At 48.0% G+C, this 25,872-nt stretch overlaps 1 protein-coding gene across 3 annotated transcripts; it reads right to left on the reverse strand.

The window, feature by feature from the left end:
• Positions 1–1,157: 1,157 nt before the first annotated feature.
• On the reverse strand, positions 1,158–25,174 carry WDR45B (WD repeat domain 45B). Of its 3 annotated transcripts, none has more exons than XM_044938744.2 (10): positions 24,950–25,174; positions 20,860–20,934; positions 12,303–12,404; positions 8,705–8,792; positions 7,615–7,709; positions 4,977–5,167; positions 4,311–4,396; positions 3,377–3,478; positions 2,779–2,900; positions 1,158–1,353 (listed from the first exon to the last, which is right to left on the reverse strand). In XM_044938744.2, exons 1-10 carry the CDS (start codon positions 25,014–25,016, stop codon positions 1,340–1,342), a joined length of 942 nt encoding a protein of 313 aa, XP_044794679.1. In that variant the 5' UTR covers positions 25,017–25,174; the 3' UTR covers positions 1,158–1,339. The 3 variants fall into 3 exon arrangements, with proteins under 3 accessions (XP_044794679.1, XP_006053431.1, XP_025135574.1); XM_006053369.4 differs by having other exon boundaries at positions 1,158–2,403; positions 24,950–25,170; XM_025279789.3 differs by lacking the exon at positions 12,303–12,404 and having other exon boundaries at positions 1,158–2,403; positions 24,950–25,172.
• Positions 25,175–25,872: the final 698 nt, after the last annotated feature.

Consider the following 25,872-nt stretch of genomic DNA (forward strand, 5'->3'; position numbering starts at 1 on the left):
CAGTGCACGGGGCCCCAAGAGGTGGTTCCTGAATGTTCACACAGACATGTGGGGGACAAACGCATCAGGCTGGTCCAGCCTAGCCACCAAGTAGGGCTTGGGGAAGCCCTGGACATGAGAATTTCATGTCTGCCCCTCTGTACCCATGTTCAGGGGCCGGCAGGATTCAGCCAGGGGGGGTATTAGAGGTGGCCCTGGCTTAGAACATGCTTTCCCTACATTAGGCAACAAATCAGTGGTTATCAGTTTGAGAAACCAAGTCTGCTACTGTCCCTAAATGAACCGAGGAAGGTTCACCCAACAGCCCACTGGCCAGGGACAGCTTCCTGCCACCTCCCTGAGAGGGTGAAGTGAGGCCACGCGCCCAGGCCTGAGGAGGGTGGACAGGCCACGCTCCCTCGGCCTTCCAGACCTCAGCCTGCCCTCCAGGAGCCTTACCAGGGCATTTCCCAGGCAAGACTGGTACTGCCACCATCCCAAGGGGAAACCCGAGAAGACAAACCAGAACCTCTTGGTGGGGGTCACTCACACACCACCCAGGGCGCCCCTGTGCCGTCACCTTACAAAGCATGCAAGGCTGTGCCCGGGGTGGCGGGCCTGCACCTGCTCCCACACTGTGGGCTCTTAATGGGCGTGCCAGAACATTCTGGATATGGAGTGTTCCCAGGTATGGCCTCTCCCAGGGCCAGTGGGCTGGCTCCTCACTCAGCCCAGCTTTCCTCACCAGCTTGCAGCATCTCCACACACCGTGACACCAACCTTTGCAAAATTCTTTTCCTACTTTGATGTATATTTAGATACACTAAAGGCATTGTGCTGTGGAAAATATAAACTAGTGATCATACAGATGTGAAATACCCCCTCTTACTCCTGGGCCCAGAGTTAAGGCTGAGACACTGACGGGTGGCCCAACACCAGGCTTTCCCCCAAGGAGACCTCAGACAGAGCCTCCTGACCAGAGACGATGGACACTGCTAGGCAACACCACTCTCTTCCTCTCTGCTCCCGAAGCTGCACTGCCACCGGGCCCCGGCCCCCCTCAGCCGTGGACAGGTCAGGCCACGAAGCACACTGGGCCGTTCCTGCAGCCTGCAGTCCAACAAAACTGGGGCTGTGGTTTTAAAACATACGATTCTCTTCCCTTGCTGGGTACAGAATACAACAAAATTAGCCACGTTTATTTAAAAGAAATGTTACAAATAAGTGTGCAAAATTAAATTTCATGATTAAATACACATAAAAGTAACATGCATACTTTACACTGAAATCCACAGACAAAGTTAGTTGATTACACGACAGTAAAAGAACCGGCAGAACTGAGAACTTGCAGCTGCAGATTTTAATGTTTGCAACCTGAAATTAACATAAAATTAAGTTTAAAGGGAATTTAAGAAAATTAAATATATACCTCAAGTAGTACTAACAATATAGAGCCCATAACCTATTTTAGTTACCAAATGTTAAAAAAAGTATGTGCCTCTCATTCCCAGAATGTTAGTGTGCAGCTATTCTTAAAAACGGGGAGAGAAGACGGTGAGAGGGAAGTGGAAGCGGCCGGCCGAGGCCCACAGGACCGGGCACTGCTTTGTTGAGACGCCGGTTTCCCTTCGTATCCTCCGAATTAAGCGATGCGTTCTTCTATGACTCAGTTTTAAAGTCTACGCATTACTCTGTTCCCTACAAGTAAAGGGGAACTCCCTTTGACCCAGAGCGTCGCCAGAAGGCCACAGGTGCGGCTCACGGGGTGTGCCTGGCGCTGCCTCAATTCCAATGGCTCCAATAAGAGGGGGACATGTGATATGTGACTCTTGAGGGAGACGCCAAGCCTGTGAACTCTAAACTTTCTTCAGTTTAGACGGGAGAACTGCTTCCTCCCTCCTCCTCCTAAGGCTGCCGGTGTGATAATCCCACTTATATCTGGTGAGAAAGAACCAAAGATTGCACGTGTGTTCACCTCTCCATCACAGACTCAGCAAAAAGGATGGAATCTGGCGTCACAAACGATTTCACGTTGTCCCTCCTTTTCTCAACGTGCCCCCAGTTTGTCTGGAGCCCTGGCTGCAGGTGGCGGATGCGGCAGAACCACTGAAGCGAAAGGTGAAGCCGGCGGTCAGGCAGGAGTGTCCCCGTGCCCTGCTGATTCTTCCTTTAACACTGGACTCAGGAGGCCTGGCTTCGGAAAACAGCCACAAGTGGCTTCGCGCAAGGTCCCGGGCCGTCCCTCCAGCCCATCGTCACCAGGCCCAGCTCGAGGGGCCGCTGGGCACCCAGGGGCCGCGGTGCTCCCGGTGAAGGGTCAAAGCTTGTCATCGGTCATCTCCAGGAACTGCGCATACACGTCCCGGACACACTCTCCCTTGGGGTTGAACAGGAACTTGTAGTAGCTGCCGTCCGCACAGATCGCTGGGCAGAGGAGACCGCGTCACTCAGGGTGAAAAGCAAGCAGCCTGCACTGAGCTCGCCGCGCAGCCTGAGTGGAGGCTGAGCCGCCCTCAGGGATCTGCGCATGGTAGGGGCACACTCGACCGCGAGCTCACTGTTCTGGGGTGTTGACCTGCACCTACTCAGCTAGTGCAGCAACGGGAGAACCCTCTTAGGTCATTGGTTCCAAGACCAAATGATCTGCCCTATCAACTTCCCAGGAACCCCCAGAAGGCAGGCAGCTGCGTGAGCCCCGAGAGGGACACACAGGACCCCCAGAAGAGAAGAAGGAACACCAGTGAGGCCGGTATGGCGCTGATCACACCCGGGCCACTCTCCCCTGGAAGGGCCACTTACCAATGACAGCATTTGGCTCTGTTCCAAAGGCACAAATGCATGGAGAGCCTGAGGGGACCTGAAACTTGGAGAAACTCCACTTGGAACTGAAGTATTTTGGAAGGAAACTGGCTGATGCCAAACTGTGAGGACAAGGAAGCAAAGAAAGGAAGTGGTGGTCACATGACAAAGTTAGAGACACAGCTCTCCTTACTGTCGGCTTAGCCTTAATGGTTTAAATTCTATTTTTGCTTTTAATTTTTATCTTTCACACAAAATAACTAAGCTGTTACAAATGGCTCTATTGGAAACCCAGAAACCCTCACCACCAGAAGGGGCACAGGGTGCTGCCGCCACCAAATCGACTGAACAGCAAACACGAGGAGGACTGTTGGAGTCCAGGACCAAGCTCTACCTCCCTAGAAGGTGCCTGGAACCTCATCAGATTTCCTAAGGAGCTAATGGCAGGGTGAGTTGTGATGCCAGTCTTAGCATCACGTAATCTGCACTGGTTTTTAGAAAATCAAATGAATGACCAATGAGAAGCATCCTGCCTGTGACTCAGACCCAGTGGGCGAGCACTCAGCCAACGCTTCATCCTTCTAACTGGGAAACCTACCTTGATTGTTTATTCCTTTTTGGATCTTCAGCTGCAAAAATGTGCACCGTGCCGTGGTCACTGGACACACAGATGAGGGAAGCATCCTGATTGAAGTTAATGCTGCAGAGGAAGCAGATGAGGCTTGGGTCTCGGTCTTGTGTGGACACAGGAGCGAGTCCTGACCTCGGCTCCCCCGCTCCAACACCCCCGTGGTCAGGACAGACAGTCATTTTACCAGAGTCAAAACCAGGGCAGAGCCCCTCCTCAGGTGCCAATAGCAGACCACCTTGCCACCCCAGGGGCCCTGAGGCCACCGCAACAAGCTGCCAGGGAGAGAAAAACTCCCCTCCAATGATCTGGCCCCCGAGGTGGGGGGCGTCACTCGGACTGGCTGGATGGGCCCCAGAGCAGACAGATGGGAGAGTGGGTTGCATGACGGCCCCACAGACGTGACATGCAGATACTGGCTACATTTGTATCACTTAAGCCCAAGTGCAGCTCCACACCTGCAAAAGCCACAGACACAAGGACTGAGGTCCTGCCCAAGCAGGGGTGCAGCCCCCTCAGAGCTACAGACACCGTGAGACGTGGTAACAACCACCACAGAGAGACCAGGTCAGCCTCACTGGAGGTGAAGTGACTAGGGATGGGCTAACAAAGCCTCCAGTGTCTGCCTGAAGACGCTACCAAAAAAATAAACTGGAGGGACAGTGGAGAGATGAAATCAAACAGGCAAATTCTGACAAATGCAGGATGACAGGTCCATGGTAACTGTAATATTCTACTTCTGTGTGTATTCCCATGATAAAGAGTTAAATCAGTAATAATAAAGTGCACTAAAAACCCAGCCCCTTCCAGTACAGCAGCCCGCCCGCCTCATGTGGGTGGTCCTGCCTCTCCCGCCAGATCACACAGGGCCCCTTCTCTAGGGTGAAACAACGTGCTTTCTTACCAATAAATATTAGCTGCTTGAGATCCTCTTCGTAGTTCCTGGATTAAATGCCCTGATGAAGTATCAAATATTCGTATAAGGGTCCCCTTTGAAAAACAGTGAAGTGTTTCATTATCAAAGATTCACAACTTTTTAGTTTTTTTTGAAATGATTTTTATTCACAAACCCATTAGCCCATCAGAGTCTTTCCCAAACTCGCCCACATAACCTAAAACTCAACTTTCCCCGTTGTCACTGAGAACAAACCGAAGTCTCTTTAGTCTGACAGCAGCCGGCAGGGGCTGAGAGAGGGTCAGGGAGCCCAGAGCCCAAGCCCACATGCGGCCCTCTCGGAGTCCCGTGCACGTGCTCCCCTGGCAGATGCCCTAGGCTGTCTGAGGCCCCGAGAGCCGTCAGTTCACTCACCGCCCAGGAAACGGCATCTTAATTCTAGCTCCCACAGCCAGTCAGAAAGAGAAACACTAATTCCGCTGCCAAACAGACGGAGCACAACTGAACACAATGACTTTTGGACCCTCTGTGTCAGCTATGACTTGCTTTCTGAGCAAAGAACCTCAGGGAGTTGAGATCTTCAGGGAAGGGCCAGTTTGCCAGGAGCCCGCACCCTATAGCAGGCGAGGTCACTCTAGAGGCATGATCTCCAGTGGGACAGGGACACCCACTTACTTTCTCAGATGCGGTCGCAATTCTTGTTCCCTGCAGGTTGAGAGCAATGCAGCTCAGGACGCCCTCATGGGCAGGAATGTCCACTGGCGGTTTCTCGGTGCTGGCCAGGTCCACAAGCTGCACATGGCCTGTGTGCGTGCCCGGGAAGGCCAGGAGCGAGTTGTTACTATTGGGGCACAGGACACAGAGGCCTAGAGAGAGACAAGAAACTTGTCAAGGACTCAGGACTGTCCCAATGTTTCTGCTTTTAAACAACCACACCTACTCTCTGCCTTTCAGGTCTCACCAAAAAATAAGATTTAGTCACAAAATCCTCTCCCAGTTAAGGGCAGCAGGGAGCCAAGCAGAGTTCGCTCCCTCGAGATGCCTTCATAATTGGAAACATTTGCTGAACTTATTATTAAATAAACTTTATCAAATGTCTGTCTTTTGGGAGAATGCAAAATTGTAAAATCTAGAAATGAATCTGTTAACAAATACATTAAAAAATCCCAAAACTCGACAATAAATTTAACGATAGATGGAAAACACTGTAACACACCCAAAGGCCTGGCAGCGGGAGAGCTGCCCTATGACCTCAGGCTGGAGCCTGCCTCCCTCCATCACAGAGTACCTGTAATCACAGTGCTCTGCAGGCTTTTCTGAAGAAACAGGCAAGCTGTCCCCAAGTTACAAGGAAAGTGAACGGCCTTAGAACAGCTCCTTCAATTCTTACACAACAGGAACAAGATCAGAGGACTTATTCTACCTAATTTCAAGAATTATCTTCAAGTTCCAGAAATCAAGGTGGCCTGATATTGGCATAAGGACAGAAACACAGACCACTGGAGCAGAATAGAGTCCAGAAAAATCTTACACTTACTTAAAAAAAAAAAAAAAAAAAAAAGGTATCAAAGTAATCCAATGCAGAAAAAATAGTTTTAAACAAATGGTAAAGGCACTTCTCTAAGCTAAAAAGCAAAGGTCACAAGTAGAAACATGAAAGCTGTTACAGGGAAAGCTCGCTGGCTAGGCAAATATAGAGCAGCAGTGAAATCAGCCACACACAAAGCCAGCGGGAAGGCCAAAAGACAAAAGCAGTGAAATCATCTCCATCTGCAAGGAGCGAAGGACACACACAAAGATGTAAAACACAATGCCAAAACCAGAAATCGTGGGGAGAGGGAAGTAAAATGTAGGGCCGTTAAAATGCATTTGAAATTAAGAGGTCAGCTATTTAAAATAATCACACACATACATACTGATTGCTATACATAAACCTCATAGTAACTACAAACCAATAATCTATAATAGATACACACACAAAGAAGAGAAAGGAATCCAAACGGAACACTAAAGAAGAAAACAAAAGAAGAAAGGAATAAAAAGACCTACCCAAACAACCTAAAACAATTTGTGGCAATAAGTACACACCTATCAATAATTACTTTAAATGTACATGGACTGAAAGTGAAGTCGCTCAGTCGTGTCCAACTCTTTGTGACCCCATGGACTGTAGCCTACCAGGCTCCTCCTCCCATGGGATTTTCCAGGCACGAGTACTGGAGTGGGGTGCCATTTCCTTCTCCAACATGGACTAGATGCTCCAATCAAACACAGAGAGTGGATATATACCTGATGGAATACAATGCAGCCATAAAAAAAAAAAAAAGAATAAAATCCTGCCATCTGCAACAGCATGGATGACATGGAGGCTGTTTTGCTAAAGTCAGAGAAAGACAGATACTGTACGTTAACACAATGTGGAATCTAAAGAATAATTACAGTATGACCCAGCAATTGTACTCCTCAGTATATATGCAAGAGAAATGAAAAAAATATATATATCCACACAAAGACCTGCATGTAAACATACATAGCAGCTTCTGTTCCTAACAGCCAAAAAATCTGGTGTGGATCAACAGCTGTGGTATACCCATATGATAGTATGTTACTCAGCAATAAAAATGAAAATAACACACACACACACAAATGAAGGAATCTAAAACATAGTAAGCTAAGAGAAAGATAGCAGAGACATCTGAAAAGGCAAAACCTGAAGGTCAGGTGGGGAAGCATGCGCCTGGGAAGCCTCAGGGTGATGGGGCTGTTCCACTCTTGCTGCGGTGGCAGCTGCATGACTGTTTATAGTGACTGAAGTTTATCACACGATGCACTTAAAATGAGTGAGTTTTATGTAAAGTATATCTCAATAAAGCTAGAAGAAAAATCCAAAAAGTTTCAAAGCAAAGTAAAGATGATACAATAAGTAACAAAGCCACATGCAAAGAAGAAAACAAGAAGGAAAGGCCTCAGAACTTAATGAAACCATGGATTCCAGGCTCACCACTGAGCTCCTGAATGGCTGACAGTCACTGTGAAAAGTCCCAAGAGAGACCCAGAAGATTCTGGTAAGAGGTGCAGTCTCAGTTCCACAGTAAGGAGGCTGGGCTGTGACCCAGGGCAAGTTCACAGCAGGGTGGGGGGAGCTTGCACCTCTCAGACCTTTCCCCAGCACCCCACATGCTCCAGGACCCACCACGAGGGTGACGTCACTCCAAGACCACCTGGAGGAGAGGCGCCCAGCACGGGTCTGCGTCCCACCTGGTCTGGACTCAAGAAGCCCATTTCCACCATCGGTCCTCCTCTGGATTCTTACCTTTAGGGTTATAGCAGGTTTCAAAGACGTGCAACTGATGGGGATTATGTGTGAATGTAAACACTTTGATCATAGAGTCCAAAACAACCACAATTCTGGAAAGAAGAAAACACCATCAGAATGTTCTCTCCCCCAAAGTGAAACTCAAACATTTTGTGGCTTTTGTTCTTATTATTTGGAAACAGAAACCCTCCAACAACCACATACAAGAAGATCATTCCCATTCCTGACCCCGGGAGCAGGGTAGCGAGGTGTGCGGAGCAGGTTGGCAGGGAACCCAAGGGCAAGGAGGCTCCCACCCAGGAAGAGGCAGGTACAGCCCAAAGTAGGGTGCTGGTGTGGGGAATTCTATCTATAGAGCAAGAACCAAGTAGGACACAAAGCCAGAAATTCTATCTTAACACACTTTTAGACATGTCTTGACAATTCAGAAACGTGAGAAAGCAGATCCTTGATTTGGCTCCAGGATTTGCATTATTACAAGCCCTAAATGTTGACATTGCTGGAAGAATCAAGTCTACCTACAAGTGCAGGATGACAGACTCCATTCACACCCCACGCCACAATACAAATTGAAGCTTTGCTCCACTGTGATCAATATACTAGGAAAAACTCCTGTGCTCTACTAAACACAGGTGGCAATGTCTGGGAGAGACTGGCTACTTTCAACAGGTGAGATTCAATGACACTCTCTGTGAGCAGTTCCTGAGTTTTCCTTTACCTTCAAACTGAAACATTTATGAGGCATGATGTGGACAAGCGTGGGCTAAGAGGGAGGCAATTCAGGGGTCAAAACTTGCGTCCTCAGTCTGCACCTAACGGGGAGGACGGTTCCCCTGAAGGCCTGAGAGCTGGAGGGCAGGGCCAGCCCGGGGCTGGGTCCAAGGAGGTGCACCCACTGACTGCTCACCTCTAAATGATCCCAGGAGGCAAATGAAACTCACTGTCCTATGTTCTTGAGTCAAAAACTACAGCCTTATTTTTTATACATTGTTTTCCCGAACACATCTCTTCCTTCAATATAAAATGATTTCAGCCATCTTCAGAGAAGGTGACTATTCTACCTTGAAAAATGAGACACCAAACCTACCTATCTCGCCGTAATTTGGCAGCCTTGACTTCGGTAGAAAATTCTATTTCAATCACAGTTTTCTTCTTCAGGTCATCCCAGATCATCACTGAAACAAGAAAGAATTTATGAACACGACAACGAACAGGCCAGGGGTTGGCTTGCTAGAGGCCCTCCTGAGGGAGTCTCCGCATCAGGAACACCTGTGGGGGTGGGGGCAGTTACCCTCCGCATCTGTACACATGAAGAAACTGAGGCCAAGAGAAGGCAACCTGCCCAAGGTCACAGAGCAACCTGGCAAAGGGCAGAGGAGGGCTGGGATCTAAACAGTGTGGGCCCAGAGTCTTCCACCACCGGCCACAGGGTCTTTCACTAATAAATAAAAATTACAAACCAGCTTACAAAAATAGGCTCCTAGATAGAAAGCTCTCCCAGGCCCCGCCCCCAGGCCTCAAGCCACGCCTCCTGCTCACCCACTTGCTCCCGCCCCCCACCTTACTCTCCTGCACGCCTGCTCACGCAGGTGCCCAGCCTCTGCCTCTCTGCACATACTCACGCGAACCTCTTCCCTAACAACCCTCGCCCAGCTTCCAGGCGAACTTCTCTCCACCTCTCTCTCCTGGGTCCCATTAGACTGAGCCGAAAAGCAAGCCCTACCACAGGTACCAAGTGCTGGAGATAAGCCTGGATCAAGAAAAGAAAGGCAATCAGACACATAAAAACCCGGGCCAGGGTTCTTCGGCCCCGAGTTCTCGCTCTGCTTCAAGCTGGAGAATGCCTTCTGCTCACACCACAAGCTTCCATCAGGATGGATCAGCAGTTTACGTCCGAAGGGCTGAGACAACCTACAGACAACCCTGGAGTGTGTGTCCAGACCTCTTCTCTCCTCCCCTCCACTTGAAAAGCTGGGTATGAGGCAAGTGGGGTGAGGGAAATAAGCTCCCTCCACAGTCAGGTCACAGCTGACTGAGGATGGAAGGAAAAGAATGTTCCCCTCAAGGTCTCAACACGTGACCAACAACAGTCCAGGCCGTGGGATTCAGGGGTCAGTTTTGTTAAGAGTGGGTAAGTGTCATCTAAGTTTCAAATCAAGAAAGAACTGAATACCAGCCTACCAGAACTGCCAAAATTATTAACATAGAACGTATTTACTATTGAAGAGGTTAGTTATAATTCATAACCACTAAAAAATGAAGCAGTGTTTCTTGCTCCTTGAAACACCATCTGTGATAAACTTCTCCTGTCAGCTCCTCCTCAAAGTGCACCAACATGTGAGTAGACGGCTCCTTATTGAAAATAACATCTTTCCAAAACCAAATGCTCACAACTTTTCTGGGCAAAGGACACTCTACTCTTGAACACAAAAGGTGATTCAATGAACTTCCTCTGGCCCTGCAGCCTAACACCAGAAAGTCTGTAACTCAACATGAACTGGCTCAAACTAGACACAAGTCCAGACAGAAGGATGTCAAGGGTGTCACAAAAACAGGTGAACCCCATTTTCAGAAATGTTTGGAAACAGCGTGATGAAGCCCCAGAGGCAGCAGCATGAATTTTCACTCACAAGAGAGACCTGGGTAGTGAGAAAAATCCAAGGACACCAGTTAATGCCAACTCCCTGTGGCCTCTGAAGGCTGCGAGCTGCTTTGCTGCAGGGAACTGGAAATTTAAAATGTACTGGGTGGGATTCTGTCTTTTAATAATATAGTTGTTAATAGCAAAAACAGTATTTCAAAATTCTGGACTCCCTTCTAAAAAGGAAAGGGCCTCTCTGCTACCTGAACAGCACCCTGTCTGGACCCTGTTAGTCACCGTGACAACCAGTCTCCTCCAGTCCTGTTTTATTCTGTTCTCACAAACCAAAGAAGCTAGATTCTTTACACTGTAACACTGTGTATCTTAACTGGCAATTAAGAAAATATTTAGAAGTAATTTTGACATTACCAAAAAAAAGTTTAATAAAGACCAAGCTCTTTCCTTAAAAATCACCTTTAGCACACTACAAAAAGCTTACATTTTACTAAAAATGTGCAGTTAGAAAATTGCTTTCTTCTAAGTCTGTAAGATTCCTGAGGCTCTCTTACTTCAGAATTTTTTTTTACTGACAATAAGATGCTACAGGTGAGAGACCTCAGATTATCCAATCCACTGCTTCCTTGGGAGTGGGGAGCAGTGACCCCCTCCTCCCCTAACAGTGCCACAGGTGGGGCCAGGCTCCTGACTCCACACCAGTGATGGATGAAATTCTTCATATGACAAAGGCTGATCCAACAGCAGGATCTGTGCCTATTCCCACGGAGCCCAGGTCAGGTAATTCCTGTTCCACTGAGAGACCTACCCTTGGCCCCAGCACGGCTGCAGGACTGTCACTTCTGGGGGGCCTCTTCCAGGACTCACAGCCACAGTCCTGCCCATCCATGCCATGCTGGCAATGACCTGGACAGCAGGCAGGCTTCCTGCCCTTCGGCCCGTGTTATCAGGGAAACCCTCAACCTGAGAGTGGGTTCCATTCCCCACATCACATCCGTACAACCCGCCAGGCTCTACTGAGAAACTGCCAGTCAGGCCCAACCCTGCCCCGGGCCACAAAGAACTCTGTGCATTTCCGTGCCCGCCCTCTTTCTTTACTTCATGGTCTCAGGCAGATCTCCAGCTCACCCCCATCTTTATTCTCTATAGGGAGACCTCCCTTGCTATACTCCTTTCCTCTGCCACCAAGCTTTAAAAGAGACTGGTCTCCATGGCCCCTGACATGGTGGAGCCTGTCACCAGTGGGCTCCAACTCAACAGCCCTCTAGGGCTGCAGTGGCCACCCAGGCCTCCTCCCGTCTCTCGCGTCTGCCTGATGCCCGCACTCACTTCCCTCTCTTGCCTCTTCTGTGAACACGGCTCCCCTTTCTTCTCTTCCAACCGCCGCGTCTGCTGAGCCTTATACTTAACTGCTTCCTGAGACTGTTCCTGAGAACTGCTGGCGTTGCTTTCCCAACCACACCCTCACCTGGCACCCAAAGCCCCAGGGTCTGTCCCCACCTTCTTCCCCTGCTCTACTCTCCTTCACTGGGTTTCTTCCTTGTGCCCCAAATGATACCTACATTTACAGACACATGATATTCAGCTGAACTTGTAAAGTTCCTGTTTCTCCCTTACTTTCAAAGAGCCACACCCTTTACACTGCCGTCTCTTTGAACAAAGGCTCACACATGCACACCAGGAAAAACATTCTTCAACCCAGAGCCCAGCTGTTCTCTGTTCTACGCGTTTCCATGAGTCCATGGCTCTCTGCAGAAGTCGCTTCCCCACACCTGGCTTTCAACGGAATTCACAGCACAGAACACCCACCGCAGAAGAACACCCAGGACAAAATGGGGGTGAAGGCCCTCATCCAGTCAACCCGAATGAAAAGCATGTGCTCTCTGTCCACGGGGAAGAGTGACTCTGGTCACATGTTTCTTCTCCTGGGAACAGCAGAGAGCACTCTCTTTCTGGATGCTTCTGTCCCTTGAGGAGTCACAGGGCCACCAGGGAAGATCTAGTGTGGCCAGACACAAAGATACTCTAAAAAGTTCAAGATAGGACTACATGTGAGACGCATTATTAAATGCAGGATTATTTTACCTACCTTTGTTCGGAGGGTATTTTGGCTTTTTCCCACCACCAACTAAAGCTAAATAGTTGCAGCGAAACAACATTTCAATATGGCCAACTCCTCCTTCTAGAAATTCTGAAATGATAAAAAGAAGTCAGTATGTATATTTTACGGTTAAAAAAAAAGGTAAAAACAGTCAGCATTTGATTTTTAATCAGCAATCTGTATCTACGATCAGAAATGAAAATGGTGACCAGCTAGGAAAATAATTAGCTTCAAACCTCTCAGCATCAAGAACTGTATTTTCATGTATAAACACTGAGCACCTAAGAAGCCAATATAGCAAAATGTATGAAATATCTGAATTCATAATTTAAAGTGCAGCAAAGTATGTAAGATCTGAGAAAGCATCATTTTCAAATGGTCTGATGCAAAAGCTGGAATTCCTTTTCACCACTTTTAAATACTTCTTCCCCTAGAAGTCCAAAATGTTCACAAATGTTCACAAATTATGTGAAGGGGAGTGTGTCAGCCGATTTTCAGCTGTGCTCCATGACAGAAAGAAGCCCGATACTCAGGGGAGTGACAGAACCCCCACGAGGAGTGTGGGGAGTCAGAGGAACACACTGCTCTCCGAGCAGTTCACGCCACAACTGGGCGCCCCAACTCTGGCCCCTCAGCCCCTACTCTGGTCTGTCCTGACCACAGGCTCCTGGCACAGTGAGGGTACAGCAGAGGGCAAGCAAGGAACCCAAACCTTTGAAAATCAGAAGTTAAACTAAGAATTGACTCCTACCTGTCTAGTCAGAGCCACACAAGATGGACCCAAAGTCCATCAGCTCACTTGAGAAGTTTCAAATTCAAGGCCTAGTAGAAACCCTAGAAAGGACTCTGTATTTAATACTATCCACAAGGAACACAGCTCTCCTTATAAACAATTTACTGTCCTGTGACACACAAGCCACCTCAAGTAACTCTGGCTGTAACAGGATGTGGCCACAGCCCAAACTCAAAGGACTACAGCGCTTCAGTCCTTAGCTCCCTGCTGGTGTGTGGCCTCAGACCCATGACAGCCCAGGAATCCTCCACCCCACAGGCCAGGACATGCCTCCGCCACCAGGGGCATCACCTGGTTCCCTGGCACTCACCAGGTTTGGGGAGACTGTGCAGTGTGCTCAGCTGCTCAGTTGTGTTCGACTCTTTGCAACCTCATGGAATTTTCTAGGCAAGAATACTGGAGTGGGTTGCCATTTCCTACTCCAGGGTATCTTCCTGACCCACCGATCGAACCCAGGTCTCCTACATCTCCTGCACTGGCAGGCAGATGACAAAGGGGGAAGAAAATACAATGGAGAAAAGACAGTCTCTTCAATAAACAGTGCTGGGAAAACTGGACCACTACATAGAAGAGGGGCTTCCCTGATGGCTCAGCAGTGAAGAAGCCACCTGCCAATGCAGGGGACTTGGGTTCAATCCCTGGATCAGGAAGATCTCCTGAAAAAGGAATTGGCAACTCACTCCAGTATTTCTGCATGGAAAATCACATGGACAGAGGAGCCTGGTGGGCTACAGTCCACAGGGTTACAAAGAGTTGCATACAACTAAATGACTGAACAACAACAAGTAAAAGGAGGAAATCAGAACACTCTCTAAAACCATATATAAAAATAAACTCAAAATGGATTAAAAATTTAAATGTAGGCCTTCCCTGGTGGTCCAGTGGTTAAGACTCTACACTTCCATTGCAGGGGGTGTGGGCTCAGTCCTTTGTTGGGGAACTAAGACCCCACTTGCTGTATAGCAAAAAATCAAACCAAAAGAAAAAACAAACACCTAAATGCAAGACCAGATACTATAAAACTCCTAGAGGAAAACACAGGCAGAACACTTTCTGATGCAAATCACAACCATACTTTTTTGGATCCATCTCCTGAAGTAATCAGAGAAGGCAATGGCACCCCACTCCAGTACTCTTGCCTGGAAAATCCCATGGACAGAGGAGCCTGGTAGGCTGCAGTCCATGGGGTCGCTAAGAGTCGGACACAACTGAGCGACTTCACTTTCACTTTTCGCTTTCATGCATTGGAGAAGGAAATGGCAACCCGCTCCAGTGTTCTTGCCTGGAGAATCCCAGGGACAGGGGAGCCTGGTGGGCTGCCGTCTATGGGGTCGCGCAGAGTCAGACACGACTGAAGTGACTTAGCAGCCTGAAGTAATGGAAATACAAACAAAACTAAACAAAGGGGATCTAATTAAATTTAAAAGCTCTTGTACAGCAAAGGAAACCATAAACAAAACAAAAAGACAACTTACATTCTGGAAGAAAACATTTGCAAACAATGCTACCAAGACGGGATTAATTTCCAAAACATACAAACAACTCATAAAACTCAATAATAACAAAAACGAACGACCAAAACAAAAGATGAGCAGAAGACCTAAAGAGATATTTCTCCAAAGAAGACATACTAACGGCCAACAAGATATCGCTAGTTATTAGAGAAATGCAAAGCAGTAACTACACTGAGGCACCACCTCACACCAGTCAGAATGGCCATCATCAGAGAGTCCATAAATATTAAATGCTGGAGGGACTTCCCTGGTGGTCCAGTGGTTAAGAACCCACCTCCCAATGCAGAGGACGTGGGTTTGAGCCCTGATGGGGAACTAAAATCCCATATGCTGTGGAGCAAGTAAGCCCTGCAACTTCAGAAGCCTGGGCCAATATGCAAGACCCTGGGTGCCGCAACTAAGACCAAATAAGGGTTATTTGTTTAAATGCCAGAGAGGGTGTGGAGAAAAGGGAACTCTCCTACACTGTGAGTGGGAATGCCAACTGGTATAGCCACTATGGAGAACAGTATGAAGGTTCCTTTAAAAACTAAAAACGGAGTCACCATACTAACCTGCGGTCCCACTCCTGGGCATATAACCAGAGACAATTCTAATCTGAAAAGATACATGCACCCCAATGTTCACAGCAGCACTATTTACAACAGCCAAGACACGGAAGCAACCTGACTGTTCACCAACACACAAATGGATAAAGAAGATAGGACAGATACACACAATGGAATATCACTCAGCCACAAAAAAGAACAAACCATGCCCTTTGCAGCAACATGGATGAACCCAAAGATTATCATACCAAGGGAAGTCAGTCAAAGACAAAGACACATATCATATGATATCACTCGTGTGATATCAATCACTAATTAGGCCACCATCAAAACAAAACAGAAAATAACAAGTGTTGGCAAGGATGGTGCAGGTGCTCCAGGAGACTGTATGGTGGTCCCCCAGACCACTGCATGCTCCAGCAGCCCCCCTTGGGGGCGTATATTCAAAAGAACTGAAATCGAGGGTGCAAAGAAATATTTTTACATGCCTGTTTACAGAAGCATTATTCACAATAGCCAAGAGGGAGAAGCGGCCTCTATGTTTACATAATATTATGTTAAATGAAATAAGCCAGTCACAAAAGGACAAATACTGCATGAGTCTACTTATATGAGGTCCCTAGAGTAGACAAATTCATAAAGATAGGAACTGGGATGGTGGTGGCTGGGGGTGGGGGGTGGGGGAGTCAGTATCTAATGGGGACAGAGTTTTGCAAGATGAAGAGTTCTGGGGGTTTGTTAGGAGTGCAACTATTTCCTCAGCGCAGGTTCAGTAAGTTCTAGAATCAAATATATCAGGAGAAACCTGTAAATTATGCCAAGAAGTAACTAATACATTTTTAAAATGCTATCCAACCAAGGGAGAATGTTTCAGACTAATATCAACAACACTACGTGAGCACTGAGACTTCGAACTCATTACTGCTGGATTTGTCAGTTGCAAGTCTTCTCAAGTTCCAAAAGCAGTGAGTCACTAGCAGATGTGACCAAGCTAACGGGAGAATAAAGAAATGCCAGGAGGCACAACAGCCTCGGAAATGTGACCTGGGCACAGTGAACCAATCAGGGAAAAAAAACAAAAACTGAAGTACTTCACACAAAGAAATCACACCAAAATTTCTGTTAAAAGGAAATTACATTGTTTCAAAGGGTTTTTTTTTTTTAATTTTAATTTAAATGATATAGGTTGTGATTTTTCTCTAAGCCTCTTTCTAACAACAACAACAAAAAAAACAGTGTTACATGAAATCAGAATTACTTTGTATTACCTGGATGCCTAATTTATGGCTAACATTTTGATGCCTTTTTTTTTTTAATCAATGTCAAGATTACAAAGATGTTAAGGGTTAAGAATTAAGACAGAGAAGCAGTTTTAACCACTGGAAACAGTCGTGGCCTCTGGGATTTAACTTTGGAAAGAGAGAAGGGCAGATTTTTCAGCATCAACCAATGAGGCAAGGAAAGAAAAACAAGAAGCTTTCCTGGGAAGAGCAGAAGCAATCAAAAGCGAGACTCCAAACTCCAGGAGAATCAGAGGATTTTAGCTCCCCCAAACCAAGGGCCACAGCCCCCAAGTAGTTGGAGAGGAGGGGGTCTCCTGAAAGGAAGCCCAAGGTTGCCACCAGAGCCCCCGAACCCCAGACCCCAAGAGCTAGTCCTGAAAGATCCACAGGAGTCGCCAATTGGTGGAAAAAGCAGAGAGACGCGCCCATGTCTCTAAAGCGGCCAGGCCCAGTGGCCAGCTATATAGCAGACTAAAACTACGGAGAGGCAGAGAACACAAGACAGGCTCCCAGGAAACTTTGACCGATGAAAGCTTCAGGCACAAAGCAATAGCTGACATGTCCCACTCTTCCAATAGAATCTGCCTCACAGTGATAAACTGGAGGGATTCCCTGGTGGTCCAGTGGTTAGGAATCTGAGCTCTCAACTGCCAAGGGCTTGGGTTCAAGCCCTGGCTGGGAACTAAGATCCCACAAGCAGCTTGGCCAAAATAAACACACACATACAGAAACTGAAAGAAAATGGGGGAGAGGGACGTCCTGAGTGTCGGCTTAACCTTCCCTCCACTGAGAGGCTCTTGTTTGAAGGGGCAGAAGTCAGCCCTCCAGCATGACATTAGCCCCCCAGCCTCTTCCCACGGCATCTGCCCCGCAACCCTCAGCTTCTTCTTTCCTATTTCCCAGGCGTTTTAATAGAAATAGCTTAATTATTTCTCATTCTACAAATCACATATTATCACTATAAAAATGAAACACAGAAAAGCATAAAGTAGGAACAGCTGTAAACGAGATCACGAGTGTACTTCTGAACTCAAACCAATGGTACCATCACACTAGTTTCCAACTTGTTTGCTCTTACGGCCCGTCACAGCTGTGCCTTCACGTCAGCATGGACCACAGCATGGACCGTCTACTGTCTTTTTCCGTTTTTTCCTTCAGATAAAATCTTTTAAGTGTGATTGTTGGATCAGAGCGTGTGTGTGTGTGCAAATATAGAAGATGAACTGTTTGTCAAAATTCTACAAAAAAGGTTCTACCAATTTAAACTTGTACCATCAAGGCTAGGAATGTGCCTTTCCACACCCTCCCCAGAGCCATCGCTAGCTTGGACACAACCCCATTCCCCTACACCCACATCAGCTCAGCCCCTCCCTCTCACACGCTTCCCACTTCTTTCTCGTTCCCTTACCCACCACGCGCTGGACTGACTGACCACACAGGGCATGGAGCCCACACGACCTGCTCTCAAACTGGAGGATGACGGGCCCTGGGTAAGACCCTGAGAGACTGTCAGGTCAGGCAGGTGCTGAACTGGGCGGCATCATGGACCCTATGCAGACAGGCCACCTGTTATTTCCAGTCACTGAGTGGTCTCGCCAAGGACCTTGCCCACACTATTCATCGCTGCATCCTCCACCCCCACTGCAGCGCTTAGTGGGCTCAGAAACAAGTGGCCTCACCTGCTGTCCCATCTGTCACGAGTCATCCCGTCTAGGCCTCCGTGTGCCCTCTGCTCCCCACACACGGCTGCCCACATTACACGTGTGAGCACTGGCGGTGTGGAAGAAGAGTCAGGCAGCACCGAAAACGAGGGGCTTGTGCACCTTGCAAGTTCATCAAGCGTGGGCTACAGAAGTTCTAGGCACCTTTGGAATGTGGGAGGGCTGTGTTTCTAAATGAAGACTGGAGTTAACCTTTTAGTGCTCCTTTTGTTTTTATAACCACTTAGACATAATTTTATCCAACTGTATTACTCCTGACACATCTTTGTTCAAATTATGACTTGAACCTTCTTGCCAGGATATGCTTGGATGTGTGTGTGATATACAGAGTGTGAATCAGAGTCCTACACTCTGGCCCTGCAGCACCCTAGTGAGAACGCCACACAGGCTGTGCTCCCAGGGCTCCCACTCCTCCCTTGAGCGAGCCACTCAGCTCTGTGCATGGGACACAGGACCTCCAACACCTTGGAGGAGAACGCTGCCTCCACTGGGGGCCCAGGATGCCCAAGACGGCTTCCTGGCACTGCCAGCTCCATCCAGCAGTGGGTGTGACTGCAAGATGCCCGCGGATCACAGCCTGTCGTGCAGTCCCCCTACGTACAGCCATGGTCACAGCGGAGACAAGGCTGAAAGCCCAGATCTGGGAATGACCCTCCAATGCAGGCACACTTCCCTTCTCACACAGAAAGCAAATCTCGGCGATAAAATAGGAACAAGGTCAAGTCGTCTGCCTGTTTTGAGTTTGCTGCCAGAAATAAAGCAGCAGACCAGCCTGCAAGCGCATGTAGGTGGAGTCCTTAAACACGCCATCAATAAGCACCACACAGCCCTGCTGGATCCCTGGCAAGTGCAAAATTCACCACAAGTGAAGCTCAGTGACATTCTGAGCCAGATACAGTGCAGCTGAGCAGGGACGGGGATCAGACACAGCACTGCAACATGACAACAGCAAGCCTTCCTGGAGGTTGAGATACTTCTTGTTTTCACTTACTGTTATAAGAAATCCTAGATCCACTGTAAACATTTCATTACTTAGAAAGCAACTTTTAATATGCCGCTAATGATTCAACTTTGACACTGAAGTCTAGTTCCTAAGTTTCTAGGTCAATTTAGGTAAAAGGCATCTGGAAATTTGCAAGGCACGCAGTTTCAAAATACTTTAAAACTATTTTTCTGTACAAAACAGAACTGTCTTAATCTACAATGCAACCAAAACAAATTAAATAGAAGTCAGAAGCATAAAAGACTGAGAGGAGACTCCCACTACCATGGGTAACCCTCATTAATTCCAAAGACTCACTCTTTTAAAGGTAACACTGTTGCCACCAATGAGGAGCGAATGAGCTTACAAAGCACTTGCGGTGTGTGCGCTGCACTAGCCCGTGTGTCTCCCTCATCCTAATTCATCCATCTTCACAATTAACTTAGGAGGTCGGCAGTTAACATTTTCATTTTTACACAAAAAGAAACTGAGGCCAAGAGAAGGTGAGTAACCTGCCCAAGGTTTCTCTTGCCCCAGGCCACACGGCAGCCTGATACGGGGAAGGGCAGGACCGAATCTACACAGTGTGGGCCCAGATCTGAGCCTGTTACCACCTGGTTGCCCTGGGCTTCCTCTAATAAATAGAAATTACAGACTTCAGCATCACCAACTCAATGGACATGAGTTTGAGTAAGCTCCGGAAACCGTAATGGACACGGAAGCCTGGAGTGCTGCAGTCGGACAGGACTGAGCAACTGAACTGAACAGACTTCAGCTTACAAACTACTTTATTTAGAAATAAAGTATCACTTGCTGTTTTACAGAAGATTTTACTTGACAAAGAGGTTTCACTGCTGGAAAAAAAAAATCTGAAAATCCCTGATGTAGACTGTTAGTTGTCAAAACGGAAGGGGGCTGACAGGGGAGCATAAGAATGCAGGGACTTCCTCTTACAGATGAGAAATGGTTCTTGCATCAGAAAATAGAACTTGCACACTGAATAAAAACCAAAACCACAACTGGAGGAAGAAAAAGGAGGTTTCTCACTGTTTATGATTTATCTGAGATTTGTTCATCTGTTGGCAGGTAAGGACTAGGAGTCACTAAAAGCTTAAGAAAAATCCACAGGAAAGAAGCAAATGGGAAAAGTCTACCCGTTAAATTACTCATTTTTCCTGCCAAATGGGCAAAGGACCACCATTATTTTATTTTATGAAAAGAATTCCTGATTTCAGCTTGTGAAAACTTGTATTCCATGAAAACATAATTTAAGACACTGAAATTAAAAAAAAAAAAAAGACACTGAAATAAGAAAACAAATGCAACTATAATTTATCACCACAATAGTATTTTCGAAGAAAGAGTTATTTTAAGAGTCAGCCCTACCTGTCGTATCCAAGCCTCTCACTTCAGCTCCCCACAGCTTCATGCTGGACACGAAGCATGGCGAGGCCGGCACAGCCACACCTGGTTCTCAGCAGGGCCAGCAGGTGCTGGATTCACCAGGGTCACCAGGACCCACGGAATTATTACTATACCCAGTCCGCAGAGCCCAGCGCTCGTAGAAGCTCAACACAAGGAAGAGAAGAGCTGCTGACAGGCCCATGAACAACTTCTCACAACCCACTCCTCTCCAATCTGAAGGACAGCACCTAGACTCTGAGGACTGGGAACAGGCAGAAACCAAGAATGTGTTACTCTTACCTTGTTTCTCTTTTTCCTTCAGTGGATCGGTGTTATAGACTCGGAATCCATTTTCCATCCCACACGCAAAGCATCCTAAAGTGTAAGAGAGACAAATTAATCACCTCACTGGGGTCTCAGCTGAAGACCCCAGGCCTGGAGCAGCACATGCAAGGGGTCCAGAGACAGTGGCCTCTCTGAGGAACTCTTGTGGATGCTCAGGCCACACGGACATGGTCTGCATGTGTCATGATGACTCTCCTCATGGACTGTTATCAAAGGGCTTGCACATTACTCCACTTGCCCCCGCAGGGCCCTTCTGGCATCCCATGGACCAGGCTCTCTGCTCCAACACTTAACTCCCGCAAGAGGGGCTCAGCAGCTACCGAACCAGCCACTCTGCCACCCCATGTGTCCCTCAACTCCAGCCTCTGATGCCCACCACTGGCCTCCCTGTTCCCAACACACCTCTCCAGGGCTGTATCAGGCACCAAGCCCTAGAGAGGCAACGACAAACAAGAGAGTCCGCAAGGACAGCCACAAAGCAGGCCACCTCAGCAAGCAGGGACACATCCAGTTGGAGAAGGGGTGGAAGGGCTAGTACAGAGTGTCTTCTAGAAGGCAGCTTGAGGTCTCCATGACCTCACTCACACCGGGAACTAATCCTAACTCCCTAAACCCGTCTCAGTCACCATCCCCAAGGCACACACCAGACTGTTAATGGTCCAACTGAAGATGCTGTGAGGAAGTGAAGGAAGCACTCAGGTTTTAAGATGACCCTGTGATCTGGACTTCACCTGCCTAAGTGTGATCAAGACCACATTAATCTCCATCAACACCACCAAGTTCGACTGCTGGCTCATATGAAGCTTGTGACCAGAAAGAGAAACACCAAACCTTTCATTTCTTTCCCCAAGACCAGCTGCAGTGGCTGGACCCTCACCACAACACATCACTGACCTGAAAGCCAAAGCCACCCTCAGAGTCTCTTCTGGTTTTGATCCCTGTTCCAGCATTGGGATGACATTATTCTATTCTATCAACCACTCCATCCCCCCAATGTGAAAAGCACGCTTCTATTTTTTTTGTCCAAGTTAGGCATAAAACTACAAGGACCGTAATAGCTTTCCCAGGAGTTGGAATCTGTTCTGTAATTTACTCTCAGGCTCTGAAATGAACTTTATCTGGGCCTGGAGTCTGACACTCACTGGGAAGTGCAATGTTACTTATTATCTCTTATTCTGGGTTGTAACTCCCTCTTTGTGTTACTGGAATTATGTAATCTGGACAGAAGAATCAGAGCTTGGCTTTCCGGAAAATATGGAAATACAAAAGTCGAAAGTTTTCCTTTTGTTTCTCAACTATTACACCTTCCACAAGTTTTAAGCCTGCACTGATCTTACTTGTCTTCACCAGAACACACATATTTCTGACAAGACTTGTATAAAATACACAAACAATCCCTATAAATCCATAAGAAAAAGGCAGACAACCCAATAGAAAAATTAGCAAAAGATTTGGACATTTCACAAGAGAATATCCAAATGCTTACTAAACCTACAGAATCAGGGAAATGCAAATACAATCTCACACATACCTCACAATGAGATCTACTAAACATCCACCAAAATGGCCAAAACAAGTGTGCCGAGGCGTGGGAATGGAGGGCAAACCAGGACAACCACTGCAGAAAACTGTCTGCATGACTGCCACTCAATCCTGCTCCTAGGTGTACAAGCCATGTAAAAATGACAACACGCATTCACGAAAAGACAGATAACAGAACGGTCGCAGCAGCACCCGTATGCTCAAAATGGCCCCAAACCAGGAAACCTACCCAAAGGCCTACCAAAGGTTGACTGGACCAACCAACTGTGATGTAGTCACACGAAGAAATACTGCACCAATGAGAACGACCTACAATTACACTCAACAGCATGGGGGAAAAGCTCTTGCAAACACGATGCTGAATAAAAAAGCCACAAACAAAATATAGTACAGAGACAGGCAAAACTAATCTATGTCGCTCAAGTTAGACTGGGCGAGCGGCCTGAAGGAGCACAGGGTGCCAAGGTATTTGGTTTCTTAACCTGGGTGCTGCGGAAGGTGTGTTCAGTTTGGAAAATTCACCAAGCTGAATATTTAGGATACATGCACTTTTCTGTAAGAGTAATGCACTTCAGTAAAAAGCTAGAAAAAAGGTCCTACAAACACAAGACTGGAAACCACTCTCTAAGAAGGCTAGGCATTATCTTTGCTATTTTGCAGGGTGGGAGAAGTAAATTAACTGATTTTAGTTGGTTATCACACAACAGTTGGCATGAACCTTCCCGTCCCTGCTATCTTAAAGCTAGTCTACAGAAGTGTGTCCACTCAAACCTTCCCATGGGAAGAGAAAGAAAAACACCAGCCAGATTATAGAAACGCACACAGCTCAACACTTCAGAATCTCGAAACTGTAATACAACTTATCTTTGGGAGAAGATAAGTCAAAAGCTTGAACAATTTAAAGTTATGAGCAAAGGTTTCTAAAGCTAAAGTTTCAATGAGAGTGCTAAAAATGCTGAGTAAAAATTAAAAGTCAACATAAAAACAAAATGTAACTAACTCAATAACCTGGCATACATTTTAATTATAGGGAATTAAGCTAAGGGTAAGCAGAAGGTTAAGTATAAATGCATTTTTTTTTCAGCAACACTGTAAGTTTTCCTTTTAACTATTACAACCAAATGAGGTGGTTTTACAAAAGTGAGAGTGTATTTTTCAGACAACTGAAATATATCCATTTAAAAGCCAGAGCTGTATTTTCTAAATAATCTTTGATGAAACCTTTATAAAAAATTATAAACTTCACTGGTTTCTAAAATAACTAGCTTTATTGTGAGCCTCAATTATTATACCGAAGCCTACTACAAGGATTCCTCATTGGCCCTAAGACAGATGTGTGTGCTTAGTCGCTCAGTCGTGTCGGTATAGATCTTGGATTTAAAGGCCACAGAGTCAGTAAGCTTTGTGTTTCCGTGTTTGTTTTTTAGGACTGCCTCTCCTTGCCCTTAATATCAGTCAGTCACTTCTTTCCATTGAAAGCACATTTCTTAAGAAGTTGCTACACCACGGTTAACTCCTTAATGAGTTTTCAGCTATCAGAACCTTTTAAGAAACCCACTGGCCCTCCTCTGGAAATCAAAATCCAAAGTGTTCAGCCACACACTGCCCGATGCCCAACTTCTGGCCCCCAAAGCAGCCCCCACAACCCTTGCGGTCCCCAGCCCAGCCGCCCGCATCCCACATTTTTCCCCTCGTCCAACTCCATTCCTCCAAGAACTCTTCCCGCCCTTCAGGGCTCCTCCCTGTAGGAAATCCCGGCCTCGCCTCGGTTCCCAGAACACACTTCACTCTCCCGGGGCCCTACAGTCAGAACCTTGGAGCCAGCACCCCACGCGCCCACGCGCTGACACAGCTGGACGACCCCCGCCCGGCCTACGTAACTCTACCCCAAACTGGCTCCACAGACACGGATCTTGCAGTTCCTGCTTCTGGATCCTCTCCAAACAGGCTTCCAAAGCGAACCTTCAGAACAGACGCGGGTCCCCCTCCCTGGGCTAGAGCGGGGCGCAGTCCCGCATCACGCAGGATTTCAGAAAGGCGAAAAAGGCCATCTCCCGAAAAGCCGGGCTGAAGAGTCCGGTTGCCACCCAACAAAAGAAAAAAAGTGAGTTCGGAGGCATATTCTACGACAATCAGCAGAAAAGGTGAGGACCTTCGCGGACGAGGTCCTGGGCCTGCAGGGGCATCCTCACCTCGATGCGACCCCGTCCCGGCCGCTGGGGACCCTAAACCCGCAAGAAAGAACCGACGCCGCCCCGGAAAATCCCATCACTGTCCGACCTGGATGGGGGTGGGGGTCAGGGCCGGGGGGAGGCGGACTGGGCCGGGGGGAAAGGGGCGGCCTGGGAGAGGAGGGCGGCTTCAGGGGCAGGGGAGAGAATGCCAGGGGCAGGTGATGAGGCCTGAACCCGGTGAGGACGCCGCCGCAGGGCTGAGGGCGGGACCCCGCTCGGAGGGGAAACGGCGGCAGGGGGGGCCGGGGCCACTGACGGGCTCTCCTCACCATGGTCCTGGTTGAAGCCGGCGTAGAGCAGCCCGTTGCCGTGCGGGTTGCAGGGCAGGAGGTTCATGGTGCCGCGGGATCCACCGCGCTTCAGCGCCGCATGCCGCTCCGGGAGGTCGACCGCCGGGATCCGTCTGGCCAGCGCCGACGCTGCCGCGGCCGGAAGCGAAAGGCCCACCGCCTGCGCGCGCAGCCAGGGAACCGCGGAGTGCCGAGCAATCCAACCACGGCCTGCCGGGGCTGGGGCGGGGAACGCCGAGAGCGTCACGTCTCGGGGGGGGCGGGGCCGCGTCCGAAGAGGGCGGGTCGACTCGGCTTGGGGGCGGGGCCTGACCTGAGAGGTGGGGTCGCATCTCTGGAGCGCGGGGCTAAGAGTGGGAACCACCTGACTGGGTACCCCAGCCGTGCTCCTCAAACCTCAGGAGCAGGCAGGACCCAGACTCTCACACTAACTCAAGCCCGCCCCCCGGAAATCATGTAAATTAAGAGATTTTCTTATTTTTAATTGATAAAAGGATAAGTATCTCAGTATAAATAATGCTTTGTGGAGTTTTTAACAGGTGTGCTAGTAAAATGTTCGCGAAAAGAGCAAAATGGGTGGAAGTGAAGAAATGGAAGTACAAATGACCCTTGAACAACGCGGGGCCACTTAACACGCAGATTTTTTTTCAAGAGTATACGCCTCGGGCCTACCTACACGACCCTGGTTGGTTAGGTCCGCAGCTGCAGAACCGTAGATACCATGGATAAGAGGGAAGACTATAAATTAGACGCAGATTTCTTTACTGTGTGAAAGGCGGGTGTCCCTAATCCCTGTGTTGTTCAAGAGTCAAGTGTAAACGAATGTCTAGACTCTCCCACCCCCACCCTCCACCTCCCCATAGAGAGACCCTCGCCACAGGGACACAGACTGCCCCCCAACC

This window comes from Bubalus bubalis, chromosome 3, assembly GCF_019923935.1.
Source record: "Bubalus bubalis isolate 160015118507 breed Murrah chromosome 3, NDDB_SH_1, whole genome shotgun sequence".
Lineage (NCBI taxonomy): Eukaryota > Metazoa > Chordata > Mammalia > Artiodactyla > Bovidae > Bubalus > Bubalus bubalis.